We start from the raw sequence: 23656 nt of genomic DNA on the forward strand, positions 1-23656 counted from the left end.
GATTTCCTCCGGGTGCTCTAGTTTCCTCCCACAGTCTAAAAATGTGCAGGTTAGGTGGATTGGCCATGATAAATTGTCCCTTAGTGTCAGGGGGACTAGCAATGGTAAATGCATGTGGTTATGGGGATAGGGTCTGGGTGGAATTGTGGTCAGTGCAGACTTGATGGGCCGAATGGCCTCTTTTTGCACTCATAGGGATTTTATGAGCCTATTCCATGAATTAAAAAGATGAGGTGTACAAGATTATGAGGGACATGGACAGAATGGATATGAAGCAGCTATTCCCCTTACTTGAAAGGTCAGAGGCAGGAGGTTTAGGGCGATGTGAAGAAAAAACTATTTTACCCAGAGGATATTGATGTTCTGGAATGTGTTGTCTAGGAGGGTGGTAGAGGGGGTTGCCTCATATTCTTTAAAAGGTATCTAGATGAGCATTTGGCTTCATAACATTTAAGGCTATGGGCCAAGTACTGGCAGATAGGATCAGGTGGGAGTTCAAGTGTTTCTAATGTGTTGGTGCAGATTCACTGGGCCAAAGGGCCTTTTTTGCACTGTGTGGTTCTATGTTAGGTCAGCATCTTACCACAGAGCTTCAGATGGGTCAGCAGAATGTGTTGTGCAAACTTTCAAGGCTTCATTGATGAAGCAAGTCAATAGGCCACTATCCCTAAGTATAGCCAGTTTTTTGTTGCCTTACACCAAATGTGATCACGGAGGTACTAATGGTATGCCATTTAAGGACACGTTTTATTTGGTATTCCCAGATTTGTTGGGAAGGGTGGAGGCTTGACAAGCATTTCAGAAAGTAAATCACAACTCAAGAAAGAATGACAAAGTTTTCCAAGTTGAGTATTTAGCTATGGTCAGAAATCTTGCAGTAAGAAGTCTCACAACACCAGGTTAAAGCCCAAAGCTTTATTTGATAGTAAACACCACAAGCTTTCGGAACGCTGTTTCTTTGTCGGTGAGTGGAGAGTTCTTTCACAACACCAGGACTTTAACCTGGTGTTGCGAGACTTCTTACTGTGTTTACCCCAGTCCAACGCTTGCATCTCCACATCAGAAATCTTGCAGCAGGACTGGCATGGTTGGCTGGTAAGATTGTGGAAAGGTCACAATTAATCTATATGGTAGAGATACAAGGATGTCGCATCAAGAAACATGTAGACCACCTGAGGGGGAGATTAGTGCCTGACACAAGGAAACAGCAGGTGACCCCAGCATTAAATTTGGATCCACCTGGATTGGTTACAGGAATCCTCGTCATAAATGTTGATCCAAGCAGCCAGTTGTTTCAGTAACAGAGAATACAGCAGCTACCGAGGACGGCCTAGACCATGGGTTGATAAGTTTGCCATTCACCTCAGCCTGACCTGATTTTTCAATTCCAGATGAACCAGAGTTGAGACATTCTACAAGAACTCAGAAGTTGGCAGACCAACTAAACTTATAACAAATTGTCATGGACGTTCCCCAGATGTTTTACTGTTGCTTATTTTAAAGATTTCCTTTTTGTTTTCTCTTTTGGTGACTTCAGCAGTTGGGGTGGGAAGGGAAGGAATGTGGTAGTGTGGACCCCTTAAGGGGTGTTCCCTGAGGGCCATGTGGTCACGGCGGGAAACAGCTAACTGAGTGTAAGGTGCGTATGCCGGGTCAGGGAGGATCAGCTGTTGGAGCCAGGGATACTGTCACATAGTTTTTCAGTTGGACCCTATTTGTTTATTGTTGTGTTGGCAATAAAACATTTTGTTCTGAAGCCTCATCAAGTTGCCCTCAATTTATTACATTGCCAAAAATTGATATTGAATTATTTGTTTCTAAGTTTCGGTCATTATTGAACATTATGAATTATTTGTGGCCCAGTACTGATCCTTGAGGAAGAGTATTTTCTAGTTTCTTCCAATCTGGATAACTATCCTTTACCGATACTCTCTGCTTTTTATATTTTAGCCCCAATTTGTTATCCATTCAGCTATTTATTCCCTGGCTCCACATTAGCTCATCTCCATAAATCCAGCCTTTTTATTATATTTTAAGTTTTGCCCAAAATGACTTCCATCAAAATGCTGCTAAACTAGTTCAGGAACATATAGCTCCGTCAATCTAATTGATTTAAATATGATATAGTTAATCCAACAGAGGTAAAATTTCTAACGCAAAAGAAAATACAAATAACATTTTTAGAAATAATAAATATCAAGGTCTTTGAAGTTACCTCTATATCATTGTAAGTTGTCTTAACGTAATCAAAATCGCAAATAGAGAAAGCAGTTAAATAGGTAGACATCTTCACACTGGTGTTAAATGTTGTAACGTTCCATTTACCATCCTCGGCCAGTCTTTCAGAAACATCTAAAAATTCAAAACATTCAAGTTGAGTTGTTTCCTGTTGTTTCTACAATGGTGAAAAAGCTGGCATCAAACAAACTCATCTGTTAATACTCATGGTTTTGGTCTCTGACAGTTACTTTTTCAAGGAAATGCCTGACTTTGCAGCAGGTGTGATGGAAACCTGGGGTTTTCTTATGTTCTGAAAGAATTCATGATTGCCTAACCCAAAGCAGAAGTCCACCGGTAATAAATGAACTTTTATTACCATGATTGCATGTGAACTGGCACACCAGATGTTGAAATGAGAGTTGGGGGTGGGAGGGGGATGAAGAGTTAAAGATTATCCTAGCAATAGTTAGTGTGTTCGAGACTGACCCAAACCCTAAGTGCTGAAGCTCAAACTCTTGCCAATAGAAACTTGCATAGTGTGACTTTTTTAACAAGAACAATCCAACTGTTGCAGTAAAATTGCTGATGTGCACTATATATACTTCAATAATAAGGTACTGGGAATTAGTCTAGACATCAGATCAGGCAATGTGCAGTAAGAAAACCAATCGAGGAGGAAAACAAGTATATAAGAAGAGGCAGTTTCTTCTTTTCATTCACACAACGAGCACAATACATGTCTACATGTTCTGTCTGCTATTAATACTCTGCTTGTAAATTACTTTCCGATACTGAAGTAATATTAATATAATCCAAACCACCAACTGTCTTTGTTACTATTTAAGTGCATAATACAAGATTTTTTCATATTAGCAGGCATGTTAATTTTATGTTCTGGGCACACTGTTATCTTCTGTGTTTTGGAATGGTGGTTCTTTTATTTGTGGGAGTCAGGCCATTGCAACGCTAAATATGGGATGGTAAAAAAATTCTCATGTGCAGACAGCAACACGCTACTCTTACACAATCGCCTGGAATAGTGGAGTGCATTTTTCAAACACTTTGTGGGTTTCAACATTAATGAGGAACATATGTGTTTTATTGAGTTATAATTAAATGGATTCCTAAAGTTTATGCAGTTTCATGGGGAATTCACCAGCCCCCTGTAGTGGAGTATGAGGCCATATTTGGCCGATAGCAGGAGCAGAAGGTACAGTTGCCTACTGACTGACATAATTGGCCTGCAGGAACATCATTGTATATCTAATCGTAACTCACTGTCCCCAAGCTCATGTAGCCTGAAGACCAAGCGGAGGAGGGAATGACCACAGAGAGGGTAACTGTCGGTGGTTTGTGACTGCCCTCATGAGGGTCACTAAGTTCATTGGGGCCTGTGAGGGTGGTGAGGGGAGATGCTGCGTGGGGGTTGGGTGGCGGGCAGGGGGGAGGGGGGGTGTGGGGGCGGGAGGGGGGAGCGGGGAGCCTCTGCCTCTGTGCTATACAGCCTGGCCAGCTGAGCTGGGTGGGTGGGGGAATGGATTAATGCCCACAATACAATTCTTGTTGAACCCCTGGGTGGTGTGGAGGAAGAGATCTGGCTGCAGCTGAGTATTTACTATCCTGTGAGTTTTGTTATGCAGGGATGATAGTAATGAGCTCCCTGATGGGCTGCTGTTTTCAGTTACCAGTTGGCTATCAGCACAGCTCAGCACTGAAGGAGGAACCAATAATGCCCGTTTAGTCAGCTGAGATTCAGGCTTGCGATATGACTTAACCTGCTGCACCATCAGCTCTCCATAGCAATAGATCCGAGGCTGAGCCTCAGCTTTCGGTGCGGGGGCCTATAGATCTAATGCCTTGGAAGCAAGGACCAAGGGGTTCACCTCTCCTCATGACCCACAGTTCCTGCATTACTGGTCCTTTGGATTACCCCTCCCGCCCCACACCATCTTCCCAACACCCACCTCAGCATCCAAATATCAATGTCCAGGTATGACTAGAAAATTAAAGTCCCTCCTGAAAGAGCTTTCAATGGCCCCATGCACAGGGGAAGGCATCCCCAAGGTATATGTCCATCTGCAAGGCTGAGTGGGTGAGAGCTCATTCCAAGAACCACCCAGTGTTGTGGATGGGGCAGGAATTGATGTCAGTGAATGTGCAAGTGCTGCAAGCAATATCCCTCAACTGGCAGCTCCTGGGTAATGATGGCCAATGGACATGGTCATGAGTTGTTAGTGATTAAGTTAATCTCTCCCTGGCTATTCCCTCACAGTTTTATTTCATATATTTCAAAGGAACCTGTGATTCTTATAACTGCAATGGTGGAGGAAAGACTCCAGCATCAACATACAGTTGCTGGAGTACCATCCTGAGGATCTTGGGGCCTGACCGGCGGCTGGAAGGTTGGACCAGCCGATGTAGGCGACTCAGATGCATTGCATCAAAGGGATGGCATTTATCCATGATTTTTTTTTTCCCAGAAGTGTCTAAGAATTCTGGTCTAATTTTCACCAATGGGGCTGATGAGATTTGCTCCAGCTTTCAGACCAAAAATGATACTTAGCCAAATTTTGGAGAGATTGCACCCAACGTTTAGATTGATAATGCTTCATCTGAGACATGCATTGTGGGAATCTGAGTCTTGATGGAAAGCACTGGTGTCTGTTAAGATTTCAGAATCCCTTGCACCATGACTGGTCTTTATTGTATCTTGGATTTATGGGCCCCCAAAGCCTCAATGTGATCAATGGACTTGTGTTCATTCAGAGTGTGCCTGAAGAAAAAATTTAGTCATTCAACATAGCCATTTTGTTAGCTATGATAGCTCTTCATCATTTCAATTACACTTCCCTGCAATTTTTCCACATTTCTTTCATCCTTATTTCCCAAGTAAGTATCTATTTTCCTTTTAAAACCTCGAGTAATGGCTACATTTATGTATTCCTGAATGATGCATCGTACATTCTCACAACCCTCAATTCTTCATTGGAATATTTTTGCTGAATTCGCCTTTAACCAGCTTAGCTCTAACTGAAATATTATGTGTGGAATTTTCCTCTCATTTTTCAGAGTGTCAGGCATCGACTGGCATGTAGCCCTCCCGTAGCTACACAGCTCAGATTTTAGGCCACATTTTTCTGACACTCCTTAAAAAAAAGTGAGTGGTCGGGGTTCATGCCATCGTTCTGGAAGGGCAAGGCCTGATAGAGCTGGCAAGGCCTGAGATCAGGTTGCCATCTTTAAAGAGTGCACTAATCAGAAAGTAAACACCCCCCGCCACCCCCCGATGGACACAAAGGACCCCCTTTACCAACACCCTCTCTCCACTCCCACTATCACCACAGCTGAGGGTATCAAAAAAAGTCTTCAACAGAGGAAACTCTCTCTCTCTCTTTTGGAATAAGAGTGTCATCGATTCGAGAAGCCAACTCCACTAGAAACCTATTTGCAAACCAAGATCTTGTAACAATTGCAATAACTTATATCTGACCACATCCAAGAAACGAGCTAACAGAAATGAGCCACATTTTCACATCTATGCCTCAAGGACAATCAAAGCACACTTAATCATATATTCCCGTACCCATTTTTATTGGACTCTAACTCTCCTTATTTCTGGTGTCTGCGTGCCTGCTTGAACATGGATGTCTGCGTGAATTTGCCCAAAGGACTGCATGAGGGCCCAATGCTTGAAATGGCATTTTTATTATTTTTCTCGTTTCAATGATTAATGCTGCTCTTTTAGACTCAAGAAAATCTGGTTTACTGTATTTGCTGCTCCCAATGTTCCTTTACACTGGGGAGACTGGGTAAGCACTTTATAGAATACCATAACTCAGCCCAGAAATATTGGCTCACCCCAACCTTCCTGTTGCTTACCATTTTAACTCAGCACTTTGCTCTTGTACCCTCATGTCTGTCCTTGGCCTGCTCAAATGCAAACTCTGCTTTCTCTTCCTACAGATGCTGCCCAACCTGCTGAGATTTTCCAGCATTCTCTTTCTTGGTATATGCTCCTTTAAAACTGAGATGAGGAAGAATTTCTTCAGCCGGATGGTAGTGAATCTGTGGAACTCATTGCCACAGAGAGCTATGGAGGCCAAGTCATTGAGTGACTTTAAGACAGAAATAGATATGTTTTTGATCAATAAGGGGATCAAAGGTTACAGGGACAAGGCAGGAGAATGGGAATAAGAATCATATCAGCCATGATTGAATGGTGAAGCAGACTCAGTGGGCCAAGTGGCTTAATTCTGAATCTTTCTCTAATGGTTTTGTTCAAGAAAACCTTGTTTGATTGGCGTCTTATTTCTCACAATTTGAACAGCTATGTACATTTTGATTTGGAAAACGCTTATCCATGTGAAGAAGAAACTTAAACCTTCAGCGAGACCAATTGAGGCAGTTGAATAAAGAGGGGCCAGTTCACCCCTTCTCATCTTGTCATAACACTCTGAATCTACCTGATAGGAATGAAAAAATCTTGTAGCATTTTCACCGATCCTCAGGCTGTCAGAGACAAGATCAGTTCTCTGCTGAAAACCAAAAATACAAAAGCTCTCTTCTAGGTCCAGCAATCACTCCTCAGGGATGTTAGTCAGGTTGCATGCTCCAAAATAAAGCACAAGTGCCAGTTTCTGCTGTTGCTGGCAACACGTACACCTCCATTAACTTGTTCATTGCTCTTGCTGCATTAGGGACACATCCCAGTTTTGAAAACGCCAACACTCTTATATAGTGAGAATGTCTACTCAGTTTCATTTGATCTGTCCATCTATTGATCATGTTCATTAACATCCCTCCCCCTCCCCACACAAAACCATTGGCAATGATTGGCCATCTATCCTTGGCCCCCATCTATTTCCTAGCACCAAAGTACATTCCAGCAATTTCTTTTTGAAAGCATATACATATCACTATAGGTCAACGCACTACACTTAGGAACCGACTTTGAGTTGCTGCTGTTTGTGAGATTGGGATGACGGGGGGAATTAAGGAAGGGAGAGAGGGAGTGGGATAAAGGTTCTATTAGATGATTCTATTAGATGCTTTCCGTTCATTTGTTCAAACTGAAGATTAAAAGTGCAAACCTGAGGCAAAAACCAGGGATTAAGCAGAAGAATCAGGTGGAGAGGATACTTAAGGCCTCCCCACCCAATCTCATCAGTGCCCGTCCTGTACCTGTCCAATGCTGTAGCTTATTGGAGCATTGCCCTTAATAACAAATACTTCATTTGAAATATAAGACAATATGGGTAGATTTTGCACATGAATCATCACAGGCGGTCGTCCAAATCAATAAATCAGTCTGACAGCCACAATTTTCCATTCACTCCCGACCATCACAACATTTATTCCATATTTCCATGATTGCATGAGCACTTTCCCTTTTTTAACTAACATCAGACATTAATGAATTTCCCTCCACATGGTAATTGCCAAATAATCTTGCAGTGCATTACAAATTGACTAATACAATTAGAACAATGTTGCTCTGACTAGTTGCCAATGGCATGATTTATTTAGAGAAAGCAGATTGCTTTTAGAATGACCACTTTTGTCTTCTTACTCACCAATTGCTGGCATGTTAGAAAGTGCCACAAACTGGGGGCGGTGCACAAGCCTGATGTCGAAAGTTGCCTTCATAGCAGGTTCATCAAAACATGGGTAAACTGATCGGGCATGTGTTGGTTCCAACAATGATGCAATAACAATTCTGTTTGGAGGAAAAACATACAACTTATTATTGCTCTTTTCATTGAAGAGTAAAAGAGCAAAAGGGTAGAATTAAAGGACCATTCAGGCTATAGCAGATAGTCCTGCAGCAGAGCATTTGCCAATCCTGAAAATCAGTGGTCTGGGATCTTGGAAGCTTTCTTAGAATGGAGCCTTCTTATGTCCTCAGCATTAACCTGGTCAGATAATTGAAATTACACAACTTCATGAGACCAGTGGGTGCCCATTGCCTCAATAGGTTCATCTTAGATATCTGCCATTGAATGGTGGCTGCCCAGGTCTTGAAGTACCCCAAGAAGAAAACAAAGATAACTCAATATAATATCTCCATCACATAAACCCCCTATTCTTTTCCATGCACTCCTTATTTAAGTCCACGAGGAAACCAGCAGAAGATCTGGGAATATGTCAAGTCCAGGTCTCATGAGCAATTTTCTGGGAAGGATGTTTGGAGTGGAATGTGGAATGACCACCTGTCCGAATCATGGCTTTTTATGTGGGTGGTTGTACACTAGGAATGGAATTTCCTGAGTCTTGGCCTATGTTTCACCAGGCAGTCAGTAACACAAGGATGAACAAAGAATAGCAACCTGTTGAATAGCACAAGTGAGTCCCATCCACAGCTCGAGCCCTGGCTCAGATAGCTGCAGAAAGTCTGTATATGTGGGATGAGACCAACCCTTCACAAATCTTCACTGAGGTTGGAGCTGCTGGTTCTATGTTCAATTCTGGTCTTTTGCACTCCATAGAGAGTGAAGATTACAAATCCATGATGCCAGCAGGAGACCTCACCTGCTACATTGATTTATTAACTGAGGTCCCACTATCTTCACATTCCCAGCAACATCAACCCATTACAATTATTCCAACAGTTGACTTTCTGATGCCACAACCTTGTAACCCACCATATCAAATTGATGGGCAGGAAAAGACCTGCTGACCATCAAGGTTGCCCCATACCATGTTAATCATAGTATCTTGACCAGTGTGTTTTTGTGTCTTTCTTCATCTTGCCATTCAAATATCCTGCCCCATGCCCACCTCCAGTTGCTTGCTGAATCAGATGAATATTTTCCTTATTTGTGCTGAACTTTTTGAGTTTGAAACAAGGTCTTTCCCTGAGAAATAATCAGTTAACTTGGCAGGGACAAGCTCCAGACCAAAAGAAAAGCTCAGTTCACAATTATTTGCAGAACAATATAAGACTCGAGCTAACTATTGAGCACAGTCTGCAAACCTCTCTGGGCATGTCTGCTTTACATCCACTTGACTTCTAACATCCAACCAGGGAACTTTCAAATACTAATTATTTTTCAAGAAGTTAGTTACTGCCGTGATATGTACAATGACCTTCAAAATGCTTCTTTCTAGCAGGTAGAGAGCACCCTAAAAGGAGAGGGTAATCAGACAGATGTCATTGTCCACATTGGTACAAATGACACAGGCAGAAAGAGCAGGGAGGTCCCGCAAAAACAATTTGGGGAGTTAGGTAGAAGGCTAAAAAACAGGACCTCTAGGGTAACAATTTCTGATTTGCTCCCTGTGCCATACGCTCGCGAGGCTAGGAACAGGGAAATAATGCAGTTGAGCACGTGGCTAAAGAACTGGTGCAGGAGGGGGGGTTTCAGATTCGTGGATAACTGGAAGGTCTTCCAGAGAGGATGGGACCTGTACAAGAAGGACGGGTTACACCTGAACTGGAGGAGTACCAATGTCCTGGCTGGGAGGTTTGCTAATATGGTCCGGGTGGGTTTAAACTAATGTGGGGGGTGGGGGGGCGGGAATGGGGGGTGGGGGGGGCGGCGGGGTGGGGGGGTGGGGGGGCGGGAATGGGGGGGTGGGGGAGTGGGGAGGGCGGGGGGAGTGGGGGGGCGGGGGGGTGGGGGGGTTGAGGGGGCAGGGTTGGGGGGGTGGGGGGGCGGGGTGGGGGGGGGCGGCGTGGGGGGTGGGGAGGGGTAGAATTCAGAACAGGTCAGCAAGCATGGAGACTGGGGATGAGCATGGGGCCAAGACAAGGCTACTTAAGAGGAAAAGCAATCTTGGGGAGGATGATCTCAGTGGGCCTGGAGTGCATCTGCTTAAATGCAAGGAGTATAACAGGCAAGACAGATGAACTTAGAGCCTTAATACATGTGCGGAACTTGGATGTGGTTGCAGTGACAGAGACTTGTTAAAACAAGGACAGGGCTGGCAGCTGAATATTCCAGGGTATAAGTATTTTAGGCGAGACAGAAGAGAGGCTATAAGAGGTGGGGGTGTAGCAATACTGGTTAGGGAGCATATTGCAGTGGTCCAGAGGATGGACAATTTGGAAGGATCATGTAACGAGACACTGTGGGTAGAGCTCAGAAACAGGAAGGGTGCAGTCACTTTGCTGGATGTTTACTATAGGCCTCCCAACAGACCACGGGAAGTTGAAAAACGGATATGTAAGGAGATTCTGGACAGGTGTAGAAAAAATAGGGTTGTTGCAGTGAGAGACTTTAATTTCCCTCAAAAAGACTGGAAATCCTTTAGGCCTGGGGGTCCAAACAGGGAGGAATTTGTAAAATGTGTCAAGGAAGGTTCTTTGGAATAATATATTGATAGTCCTACTAGAGAAGGAGCTATACTGGACCTGGTACTGGGGAATGAGCCCAGTCAGGTCATCAAAGTTTCAGTGGGGGAACATGTGGCGAACAGCGACCACAATTCTGTAAACTTCTGGATAGTCATGGAAAAGGAAGAGTGTTGTCCTACAGGTAAGGTGCTGAATTGGGGAAAGGCTAACTACAGCTGGATTAGGCAGGATTTGGTGGCTGTTGATTGGGAGAGGCTGTTCGAGGGTAAATCCATATCTGGCACGTGGGAGTCTTTTAAGGAGCAGTTGATACGAGTGCAGGACAGGCATGTGCCTATAAAAAAGGACAGGAAAGGTAGGATTCGAGAGCCATAGATAACTAGAGAAATTGTGGGTCTAATCAAAAAGAAAAAAGAGGCATTAATAAGGTTTAGGCAGCTAAAAACAGAGGAAGCACTGAAGGGATACAGAGAAAGCAGAAAAGAACTCAAACAGGGAGTTAGAAGAGCAAAAAGGTGTTACGAAATGTCCTTGGCAGACAGGATTAAGGAGAATCCCAAGGCATTTTATACATACATTAGGAACAAGAGGGTTATCAGAGAAAGAGTCGTATCTCTCAAGAACAAAGGAGACAAATTATGCTTAGAACCTAAGGAAGTAGGTAAGATCCTAAATGAATACTTTGCATCAGTATTCACAAAAGAGAGGGACATGTTGATTGGTAGTGTCTCAGAGAGATGTGTAGACCCGTTAGAGCAAATCACAATTACAAGAGAGGAAGTGTCAGGTGTTTTAGGGAGCGTTCAGATAGATAAATACCCAGGGCCAGATACATCTGCCCTAGATTACTGAGGGAGACAAGAGATGAAATTGCTGGGCCTCTAACAGAAATTTTTGTCTCTTCATTGGACACAAGTGAGGCCCCAGAAAATTGGAGGATAGCAAATGTGGTCCCGTTATTTAAGAAGGGTAGCAAGGATAACCTGGGTAATTATAGGCCAGTGAGCTTGACGTCCATGGTAGGGAAATTGTTGGAGAAGATTCTTAGAGATAGGATCGATACGCATTTAGAACAGAATAGTCTCATTAGTGATAGACAACATGGTTTTATATGAGGGAGGCCATGCCTCACAAATTTGGTTGAGCTTTTTGAGGAGGTGACAAAAATGATTGATGAGGGAAGGGTTGTGGATGTCATCTACATGGATTTCAGTAAAGCATTTGATAAGGTCCCTCATGGCAGGCTGGTGCAAAAGGGTGGGATCAAGGGTGAACTAGCTAGATGGATTGAGAACTGGCTTGGCCATTGAAGACAGTGGGTAGCAGTGGAGGGGTCTTTTTCTGATTGAAGGTCTGTGACCAGCAGTGTTCTGCAGGGCTCTGTACTGGGACCTCTGCTGTTTATGATATATATAAGTGATTTGGAAGAAGATGTAGCTGGTCTGATTAATAAGTTTGTGGACAACACAAAGATTGCTGAGTTGCGGACAGTGATGAACATTTTCAGAGAATACAGCAGGATATAGATAGGCTGGAAAATTGGGTGAAGAAATGGCAAAATGAAGTTTAATCCAGATAAATACGAAGTGATGCATTTTGGTAGATCTAATGCAAGGGGGGCTGTACAGTAAATGGCAGAACCATCAGGAATACAGACACACAGAGGGACCTGGGTGTGCAGGTCCACAGATCCTTAAAGGTGGCAACACAGGTGGAAAAGATAGTGAAGAAGGCATATAGCGTGCTTGCCTTTATTGGAAGGGGCATAGAGTATAAAAGTTAGCATATAATGTTGCAGTTATATAGAACATTGGTTAAGCCACATTTGCAATATTGCGTCCAGTTCTGGTCGCCACACTACCAGAAGGACGTGGAGGTGGTGGAGAGAGTGCAGAAAAGGTTTACCAGGATGTTGCCTGGTATGGGCGGTCTTAGCTATGAGGTGAGATTAAGTAAACTAGGGTTGTTCTCCCTGGAAAAATGGAGGTTGAGGGGCGACCTACTAGAAGTTTATAAAATTATGAAGGGCATAGATAGGGTGGACAGTTGGAAGCTTTTTCCCAGGTTGGAAATGACAAACACAAGGGGTCACAAGTTCAAATTAAGGGGGGCAAGGTTCAACACAGACATGCAGGGGGGACTATTTTACACAGAGGGTGGTGGGGGCCTGGAATGCACTACCAAGCAAGGTGGTTGAGGCAGACATGCTAGAATCATTTAAGACTTACCTAGATAGCCACATGAACAGACTGGGAATAGAGGGATACAAACGGATGGTCTACAAAGAACAAAGAACAACACAGCACGGGAAACAGGTCCTTCGGCCCAATGAGCCCGCGCCGCCATTTTAACGTTACGAGTCCCCTCTCCACCCATGACCGTTGTCTATGCTTATGGCATTCCACATTGAGGGAAGACTAATTTAGGGACAATTTGTTACACCAATCAGCCTAACAGCACATCTTTGGAGTGTGGGAGGAAACGGGAGCACCCGGAGAAAACCCACACAAGCATGGGGAGAATGTGCAAACTCCCGCAGACACTGGCCCAAATCCATGTATCTGCACAGCAAACAGTGATAGTCATGGAGCTGTTGTGTTGCCCAGCATCTGGTCCAGTTTAAGCGTACATTAACGATGTCTAGTTAGGAGCACATGATCGGTGCAGGCTTGGAGGGCCAAAGGGCCTGTTCCTGTGCTTTGTTCTACACTAGATTTTCCTTTTTAAATATATTTTGTATTTACTGTAGAGTCTTACAGTCTGCATTCTCCACATTGAAGCTGAAGTGGTCGGTGCAGGCTTGATGGGCTGAATGGCCTCCTTCTACACTGTAGGGATTCTATGATTCCACATAAGCAAAGTACTTTGGACACTAGAAATATGAAATGAACAGCAAAAATACTGGGAAAACGTGACAGGTCTGTCAGCATCTGCGAAAAGAGCTATGAGTTAACGTTTCAGCTGTCTCTTCGCCAGAGCCATTGAGAATCTGGTTCTGGGACATTTCCTCCTCCAGCTACCATGCCCTAAGAGATTGATGACTACCATGGACTTCAATTGGGTTGGTCTGTGATTATGCTTGGCAAAGTATTGGTTTGCTGTTCCCTTCTGCAATGTGGCTGACCAGGAAATTCTCCCACTCTTACTGCCTGTCAGAAAGTGTACGGGAAGGATTTACAGATTGATAGTCAGCCTGTTTAGCCATATTCTGAATGCAACTTCTGTGGCCATCAAGTCCTGAAGTGGGATTTGAACCTAGAGATAGGGATGCTACCACAAGACCAACTCTGAAGTGTCATGCCCTGATTTCTTTAAACAGTCCAGTATGGTTCTATTAGAAGAATGATAAAATTGTTTCTTTTTCTAGATACATTTACAATTATAGGTCATCGGAAATGGAACTGTTTATTTTGAATGGTAAATCTGGGAGTAGGTCTACGTCTAGAATTCAAAGTATTTTAAACTGTTTACTCTGTGCGGAAAAATGGGTACCTCAGTTGTTCTCTGGAAATTGGGTCAGGCTCAGTCCCATATGAAATAGGCTGTTCACAAACATATTTGTCCAAAATGTCCACAGCACTAGCTTTGCCTACAATTAGAAGTTTAGAAGTGCAATTTGTCACCAGGAAATTATAATGGGCCCCAGCCTAGGACAAAAGGTTTTTCCAATGCTTGGCTGGAGAAGAACATCCAAGAGAGTGTTAAAATATCTTCCTGTTGGTGATGCTGATTTCAATGTTTGTAGTGTGCTAGCAAAATATTTCCTGACCTCATCAGAGTAGTGCAGGTAACCCATGCTGGCATAACAATCAGTGACTTACTCCCTGCCCCAAATACTCCATTGCTGACCCTGGCAAAGCAGGCGAGATGAAGGGGCAGGCACCTGATTTGCTGTGAGAAGCCTTGTTATTAAGCTACCAAAAATTTCACAAGGCCATGAAAGACTGCCATGTTCTGACTTTGTAAATGAGCTATTTTCCCATGCTGAGGAATGGCCACCTCGATCCGCAGACTCTGCTTTTCCAATTGTTACAATCTTGGAAGAGACCAATAATTTTAAAAAAGAATTTCAGTTATTAACTGAAAAGATCACACAATAAAATTTCAAGTTTTAAAGGAAAAAAAACTGTCAAACAAAAAGGGATACTGTTAACCTAAGCACTCATGTTTTCAAACAGGACACTTTAAATTTTAACCAGGAATCTCTTTTCACATTACAGTCAATTGATGAAACAGGCCAAAATGTGTCTCAGCTCCCACAAATTTACCATGGTTTTTCTTCTTTTCCCAGTTACCTTCTAACATGAGAAGTTTCTTGGGGATTTTTTCACTAGCATCTGGCCAGGAAAGTCATTTGGCCCTATTTCAACACTAATTTAGCTTTTTCCAGTTTGAAAATTTGTCCTCAACCCCCATTCATGCACAGTGACTCCAAATCAGAAACAATTGCTTCCTGATTGCCCTTTGCTCCTTGTTCTGGTTGCTGGCAGATCCCTTTGCTGCCTTCTTCAAAACTGTTCCAGACACAGACTATACCCAGCATGCCTGCCTTGCAGACTACCAAATACAATACATTAAAAAAACATACTAACCTCCACAACCCAAGTCCACTAACAGGATGCTATCATCAATCCAAAAAATATGTTCTCCTTACCACACAATCGAGCAGTATTGTAAATGAATTTCTGCACCAGTGCATTACCCATTTCATAGGCCGTACATGACAATGAATGGCTGATTGAATGAAGCAGCATTTTCCTCCAACTGTTTGTGATAGGCAGATCACAAACTGTACTCAACCAGCCTGCGCTTGCAAAACCTAAAACAACACTTCTACTGTGAGATGTGATTTCACAATTGGACAGCGCCTACTGAACAATCCCGAGTGAGCTGATAGCTACACGAACAACCAATGTAAGATAATCAGTCAAGCTCATAATATGGCTCACTTATTCTTGCTTGGCATGAGTTACATTTATAAGCGGGGACCTGTTTTCTACAAACAAAAGGAGTAGTTTCAATTATTGAGCCTTTTTCTTTAATTACCTGGAAGCATGGAGGGCCTATAGTTCCCCCTTTTTTTTTAATGACAATATCAATCCCTTTTCTGCTGTGGTAACATATAATTTCTGTTGTGATTGTTTGTAATTCGGTATTCTTACATTTGCCATGATAAATACAAGATGAAAAACTTCAACAACATGTCTTTCCTTGCAGTAATTTTCACATCCTGTATTATCATTAGCCATTGATATCATTGTGTCTGCAGTTTGAAGGAGTAAATGAGTCTAGTGGGGTGGAGTTGAGTTAACTACAGGAAGTAAGATTGTTGATTTAGGGTGCTTCAGTAATCTCACTGGTCAAGAAGTTCCATATGGCTTTCCTCAATCTTCTGCTGTAACAGAATCAAATAAAAACCAGGAGAACAGTTAGAGGATTTAAAAACCTCTGTGTTAGCTCAGGTCATAACTATGCTATGCTCAGTGACATATCTCCCAGTTCCTAGAACTTTCAGCATTCACCATTTAAACATGCATATTTTAAAATTTATCTAAAATAAGCAGAAGAAAAGTAGTTTGGGAGAAGTCATAAATCTTCTTCACAATTTGATTCCTTGCAAACAAAGGGTGGGCCTCTTCTTACAGCAGCACCTCTGTGTTGTTTTCCTCTTTTGAAATCATTTGTTCCAGTGATTATGTTTTATAATATTCCTCTTTAAAACTGTATTCTTATTCTCAATATAAACTAAGCCTGGATCCTTCAAATATGCAGGTATACATTACCACAAGACCATCTTGCCATGATGCAACTATACAATCAATACATGTTTTGATGAGGTCAAATAAGACATAAATTAACATTTTGTTCATGTCCTCCAGTACGAAATTTCATTAACACCTTGCACAGCTGATTACACAATTTTTCTGCTATAGGGAAACATGTTTTTATTATTAACTAGAAGATTCAGGGCTCAATTTTACCATCAAGTTGCGCCTGTTTTTGGGCGCGAAAACTTGGTAAAGTCGGGCATGAGTTGAGTAGCGTGAGCTGAGGAGGAGGAGGAGCTGGAGGAAGAATTGCAGGCACAGGAGGCCCGGGCCAAACCACTTGCAGGGGTAGAGTCAGGAGGTGGCTGCCTTTCACCCAACAGAGAAGGAGGGAGCAGAGATTCCAGCACTTCAAGTGTCATTTGAACAGATGTCGGGCACCGTGTGCTGCTGATGTCTCTGCCTCTGAAAGGAGACAGTGCAGCACCTGTGCAACCTGTTACAGGACCTGACACCTAGAAGCGGTTGGGGGAGGGGTGGGGGTGTGGGGGGGAGGGGGGGTGTGGGGGGGGGGCACTCTTGGTGACTGACAAATTGACGGCCGCACTGAAATTTTATGCGACTGGCTCCTTCCACACCCCGAGTGGAGATGTCTATGACATCTCCCCATCAGCAGTGCATGCCTGTGTCAAACAGGTCACTGAAGCCCTGTATGCCCAGGCTGGGCAGTACATCAAATTTAACCTTAAACAGGCCCATCAGGAAGCCCGGGTTTCAGGGTTCGCAGCCATTGTGGGTGATGCCTAACGTACAAGGGGCCATTGACTGCACACATGTTGCCCTCATGGCCCCCCCTACAGAATCCGCAGGGATTCATCAATAGAAAAGGGTTCCACTCACTGAATGTTCAGCTCGTGTGCGACCATAACATGAACATTATCCACGTCTGTACAAGACACCCCGGTAACATGCACAACAGCTTCATTGCCAGGAGCTCGGACATTCCAGAGGCATTTGAGGAGGAGCAGAGGCTGCGGGCGTGGCTTATGGGTGATAGGGATTACATGCTTTAATCATGGCTGATGATACTTGTGAGGAGGCCTGTCCCTGAGGCAGAGAGCTGCTATAATGAGGCCCATGTAGCCACCTGCACAATAGTGGAGAGGTGTACTGCGCTCCTTAAAATGCGATTCCGGTGCCCGGACTGATCTGACGGGGCCTCCAATACAGCCCAGTGATCTGTTCCCGCATATTGTGCAAGGCACAGCAACAACCAAACTGCCTCTGTGGAGAGGCGACCTATTGGAGGAGGAGGAGGATGTGGAGGCTGACGAGTCAGGCGTCGCTGGAAAGGATGACCAGCAGGACGAGGAGGAAAAAGAAGAGGATGAACAGGCTGAGGTACACCAACCAGGCGCTTGGAGGGCTGGCAGCTCAAATGAGGCATGTGAGAGCGGCGAGGGAGGCCCTTATCACCAGGCGGTTCCGTCACTAGGGTTTTGTGTCTGTGGGTTCCATTCTCACCCCCAAAATTCCTTCTATCTTCTGTAACATTGTCACACCAGAGTGGTGGGCCTGGGTACTCTGTGTTAGTGAGTTTTTTGGCAGGCAGGCGGGTGATGATGACACGCTAAGCACCATTATGATGATGCCCTGGTGCAAACTAGTCTGACTCCTACCTGAGCTCTGCATGCACGCTGGCATCTGGGCCCACGGCTGTGTAGTGGGTAGGGGATCTGAAACCCCCATGCAGGGCTCCAGGGCAAGTGGGGACCACTCGTGGGGTCTGGCGAAAAAATGCCTTCCTCAGTGGCACAGCATTGAGGGGCCTCCCCAACTGACATCAACATGAATCATCCCTCAGGCGATCATCAATAGAAGAGGATTCCTATTCGAGACAAATTAGTCACAGGAGGGTGGTGCAAAAACATTTAATTGCAAACAACATTTAATTGCAATAAAAGGTGTTAGACGTTCTAACATAAAAACCTGTGAAAAAACTAAAGTGCTTAGATATCTTTCTAACCAGTACAGCCCTTCATCCGTGCCATCTCAGTGCAGCTATAACTTCCTAATCCTACGTGGCCTACCACTACGTCTCAGTGACTCCCCAGAATGTACATCAGAGGTGGAGGGAGCCAGCTGCCTACCTCACACCGTGGCCTGTGATACACGTGACAGCCGTTCTCTGGAGGCCTTGGATCCTGAGAGCCCTGGCCTGCTTCTGGGTGTCTGGAATGTTTCCATTACACCCTCTTCATCCTGCTGCCCCTGAGATGACCCAGTGTCAGGAAGGAAGGAGTCAGAAAGGATAGCCACAGCCACAGTCTCCTGGCTGGAAGAACCCAGCATGGGCTCGAGCCCTTCCTCCTCCCTTAGGGTTCCTCTGGGCCCCTTGGGTCACTCCATGGGACAACGGTGCTTCTGCAGTGAGCTCCAGAAGTTCTGGCATCACCTGGCACTGCCAGTCCTGGAACACCACCCGTGTCATACTCATGGTGGTTGAGCCCTCTGCGATGGAAACTTGAATTGGGGGGTCACCTCCCAATAGCTGCAGCAAATGCCCTCTGAGGCAGGGTCATGCTCTGCAAGTCATCAGCTGTGGCCCTTTGAGAATGGGCCATGGACCCTCTACGACTACGCCACATTCTCAAGAGCTGCAGCGTAGCCCACTGTGTCTCAGCACTGTCCCGCTGGGTCTCCTGCAAGCTCTCGAGCCTCTCAGCCATGGACCACTGAACCTTGAGAATCCTGTTCAGTCCTTCAGCTGCGGCCCGCTGTGACTCGGCTGTCACTTGGAACCTGCCACTCCTGGTGAGGATGCCCTGCTCCAGGCTTTCCATTGAGACGCCACCCTTGCAATGTTGGCCTGGGATTTAGATAGGCTGGGCGAATGGGCCGGGAAATGGCAAATGGAATTTAATGTTGGCAAGTGCGAGGTGGTCCACTTTGGTAGGAATAATGATAGGAAGGACTATTACTTACGGGGCGAAAAACTGCAGCAGGCGACGGTGCAGAGGGACCTCGGGGTCCTTGTGCATGAGTTGCAAAAACCCAGCCTGCAGGTGGTCAGGAAGGCTAATGGGATGCTGGCCTTCATAGCGAGGGGGATTGAATATAAAAGTAGGGAGGTCTTGCTGCGGCTGTATAGGGCATTGGTGAGGCCGCAGCTGGAGTACTGTGTGCAGTTTTGGGTGCCGTACTTACGCAAGGATATTTTGGCCTTGGAGGGAGTGCAGAGGAGGTTTACTAGGCTGATGCCGGAGTTGAGGGGGTTGAGCTATGAGGAGAGGCTGAATAAATTAGGCTTGTACTCGTTAGAGTTTAGAAGAATGAGGGGAGATCTCATTGAGATGTATAAGATTCTGAATGGGATGGATAGGATAGAGGTGGAGAGACTCTTCCCACTCAGAAAGGATAGCAGGACTAGGGGGCACAGCCTCAAGATAAAGGGGAGGCGGTTTAGAACAGAGTTGAGGAGGAACTTCTTCACTCAAAGGGTGGTGAATCTCTGGAATTCTCTGCCCGTTGAAGTGGTGGAGGCTGCCTCGCTAAATATTTTTAAGACACGGGTTGATGGGTTTTTGATAAGAGAGGGGATTAAGGGTTATGGGGAGAGGGCGGGAAAGTGGAACTGAGCCACGACAGATCAGCCATGATCTTATTGAATGGCGGGGCAGGCTCAAAAGGCTAGATGGCCTTCTCCTGCTCCTATTTCTTATGTTCTTATGGAAGCACACAAGACAGGTATTAGCTGGTCCAGCTGAAAGCTTTGGGACTCCGCCCAACAGCTCGCAGTTGGTCCAGTGTGGCCGTCAGTCCCTTCTGCATTTCTTGGCTCTGTTGCTGCATCTCCAGCAGCTGTGGGAAAAGTGATCGCAGAGGCCCAGCATGTAGCCTGGGGCCAACTGAGTCTCCGCCTCCCGTAGGTGCCCGCATGCCAGAGGCCTCGAATGTTCCTTCCTCCACCTGATGTACATTATCAGGTGTGTCATGCTGACCAGAGAGTGACTCAGGAGTCTCATCACTAACTGGACCCACCGACGTGTCAGTATCTGCGATGGTGAGTTGTGAGGTGGCAGCTGACACCAAAACGATGCCACCCTCAGAGGTCCCTTCACTCATATCCTTCGAGGACTCATCCAAGCTGTCTGGACCAGGGAGGGGCGGGAGTCGCAGGATGGGCCCGGAGTCCAGAAGACTCCCAGATGTCCGGATGTGTCCCTGCAACACAGGATACAAGGTTAAGTGCAAGGGAGGGAGAGGAATCCAGATGCCGAACGTATGATTCACATTTCTCCATTGAATACAGAACAAAGAACGAAAAAACTTACATGACAAGAACATGCCCTTCAGCCCTCTAAACCTGTAGCGACCAGGCTGCCCATCTGATTCATAACCCTGGGAACCATATGCATTTATTCCATCCCTTTCACATTAAGGGGCTGTAAAGACATCCCTTAAAGGTCACTATTGTATTTGTGTCTGTGAGTTCTACTACTCTCTCTGTGCAAATCAACATGCCTCGTACATCTCCTTTAAACCTTGCCCCTCGCACCCAAAACACGTGCCCTTGAGAAGTTGCGCCCTTGAGACTGTCGCTGACAGTCCCCATCTCCCCTTCACTCGACAGCTCCAGCGTCCACTCCTCAAAGGGGGTGAGGCCCCAGACGTCTGGCTCACTACCCCCTGTCTCCGCCCTCTCATGGATAATGTGCTCAGTCTTTTCCTGTAGAGACAGAAGGAGCCATGAAAGAAATGATGGCTTGACTCCTGCAGAGTATCAGGTGGTGGCCCTAAGAGGGCAAGAACAGTGGGGCTCATTTGGGGATAAGGAAGGAGGTGCTTGGGGGTCAGGGGCTGGAAACATGCAGGGTGCTGGGGATGGGAGGACCTGGGGGAGATTTTGGGGGGAGGTGCAAGATAGGGTTCAGCACTCACATTTGCCGCACGAATGAGGTCATTAACCTTTTTCTGACACTGCTTCACGGTTCAGTGGGCCAGTGCCTTGGCACAAAATGAGGCAGCAACTGCCTCCCAGGCCACATTTCCATTAGCCCCCTTGGGTCTGTGTCCTCCTGGGACACCTCATCTCTGCTGCATCCAGTCCAGCAGCCTCCTGAAGTCACCCTCAGTAAATTGGCGGGGGGTGGGGGTGGGGGTTGCTGGTTGTGCGCTCATTTTGCGCGGGAATGCCTGCCTGCCTGTCCATTCTTGAGTTTTCCATGAAGCTGCCCCTTGTTAGGGCAGATCAGCGGTAGGCAGTTTGGCAGAGCATTCCAGCAAGTTCCATACAGTTTGCTTGTTAGCGTTGAGGGGAAGGCAAGTGAGCACTTGCAGGTGTGCTGATGGGGAGGGAGCTGGCAGTGGACCAGTGCCTCAAATGATTGGTGACAGGGGAGAGAGAGAGAGGTGTCACACAGCCATCGGAGTCCAGAGGAGATGGGGGCCTTGTGCAGAGGTTCCGGGGTGGGGCTGAGGGGGATCAACCTTCCTGATATCTGTAGGTTGGAGGGGGTAAGATGGATCACTCTGCCTGAGATCAGTGAGGGGGACGGAGAGAAGGAGGAGGGGCTGTGATCTGTCTAGATGGTGGGGAATAAGGGGATCAATAACGTCATGCACGTGGGGCAATGTCTGTGGGGGCCAGGGGGAGGCATTATCCGGCCTGGGAGGGATGTGGCAGGGGAGCAGCATTCTATCACTTTTTGTCTGCGCATGCGTAGTTGGAGGCGCTGATCGGAGCTGCAGGGTTTTGGGCGCATTAAGCCCTGCCCACAGGTTTCTACAGCGCGATTGAGAATCGCTGATATTTTTGCAGGCAATTGTGTATGGGGACACCTGAGAACAAGTCAAAAAGTCAGTTCTGAAACACTTCCAGTTCCAAGTCATCCCAGCACTTACAATCAAAATGGTAAATAACTCTGAACGTAATTTTTAGAACTGCTAACATCTGATAACATTAGAAATCATACATTTTAATGCAGGGTAAACTGCTTCAAATTCGAATTACAACACAGATGCATCCCTATTTGATAGCTATTGTAATAGTACAATAAGTGACCTGACAGACATTGACTTCACTGTCTGGAGAGAATCACAGCAAGATTGCATCATTGTGGTTTAGGTTAAAATAGCATTACTCAGTTAGCTGGACTCCCAAAGATGAGCTTGAAATGGTACATTCCATTGGCATGGATCACCAAATGGCTCAGAACAAGATATTCTGAGTGTTGGAAAGAATTCAACTTGAGTTCACCCTCCAGCCTATTCTCACTGACCGTGATTGAGTAATGACCAGATTTTACAACGGTCATTCTTGTTTCCAACACTGATACCAATCCCCTGGGCCTTACCCCTCCCTGTCTCTGCATCTTCTCCAGCCCTGCAATTCTCCATGATAGCTGCACTACTTTAACTCTTCTCTAGCGCACACCCCTAACTCCACTATTGACATGCATTTAACTACTAAGAATCTAAGCTCTGGAATTCCCTTCATAAGCCTCTCTGGCTCTCTTTCCTCCTGTAAAATGCTCCTTAAAGTTCATGTCTTTGACCCAGGTCATCTGCCCTAATATCTCCTTATGTGGTCTGAAGTCAAATTTATGTTTGATAATGTTGCTGTGAAGCACTTTTGAACATTTTACTATGCCAAAGATCTTTATAAAATACAAGTTTTTTTTATGTGCACAGTGCACAATCTACTTTGCTCACATGGTTGCCCTGCGTAATGTAGGAACTCCGAAGAACACAAGCCTATTTTTTGTGATTGTAATGTCAGCAAACATGTGTTATCCATCATTATAACTGTGAAACTGTTAGAAACCTTTGGCACCCATACGTGAACAGTTAAACATGGAAATGCAGAACTTGATTCCCAGCTTCTCCACAGGGTACACTGTTGAAATCTTTGCCAGTGGAATCTCCAAAATCATTTGATTTGAAGTGAATTTACACTTTCACATTGTTCATCCTGCTAAAAAACATTAATAAAAGTTTTGCTGTGTTGAATGAGGAATAAGTGTTTTTTAACAACGTCCTAAGTCATCATTACTAGTGGACAACTTCTTAGGTTTGAATCCAATAAATTCAGTTTTATATTTATGGATTATTTGTTCCCTTATAATAAAAAGTTCAACTCATTTTCAATTAATATATTTTAAGTGTATTGTTATAATTCAGATCAGAAACTCCAAAGTGTTTTATGGAGTCAGGGTAGGTCATAAGTTTTGCACTTTGAATTTGGCACAGGTAAGCAAAAGATGTTTCACTCTAGGTATGATTCAAGTGACCCATTAGGGAGCTTTTATCAAACAAAGTTCATTTAAGAATACAGTTATCACATAGAAAGAAACTTAACAAGAACTTTTAC

The 23656-nt window shown here is 45.0% G+C and overlaps 1 protein-coding gene across 1 annotated transcript in view; it reads right to left on the reverse strand.

The window, feature by feature from the left end:
* Positions 1-23656, reverse strand: part of LOC145343101 (aminopeptidase Q-like) — a 132602-nt gene that overhangs the window by 84942 nt on the left and 24004 nt on the right. The window contains exons 2-3 of the mRNA XM_080188983.1: positions 7794-7936; positions 2216-2352 (exon numbers count right to left, since the gene is read on the reverse strand). Coding sequence (XP_080045109.1) covers positions 2216-2352; positions 7794-7936 — 280 coding nt within the window. The remainder of the gene's footprint in view (positions 1-2215; positions 2353-7793; positions 7937-23656) is intronic.

The sequence above is a fragment of the Carcharhinus amblyrhynchos genome, chromosome 5 (genome assembly GCF_965287045.1).
Source record: "Carcharhinus amblyrhynchos chromosome 5, sCarAmb.v2.hapA, whole genome shotgun sequence".
Classification (NCBI taxonomy): domain Eukaryota; kingdom Metazoa; phylum Chordata; class Chondrichthyes; order Carcharhiniformes; family Carcharhinidae; genus Carcharhinus; species Carcharhinus amblyrhynchos.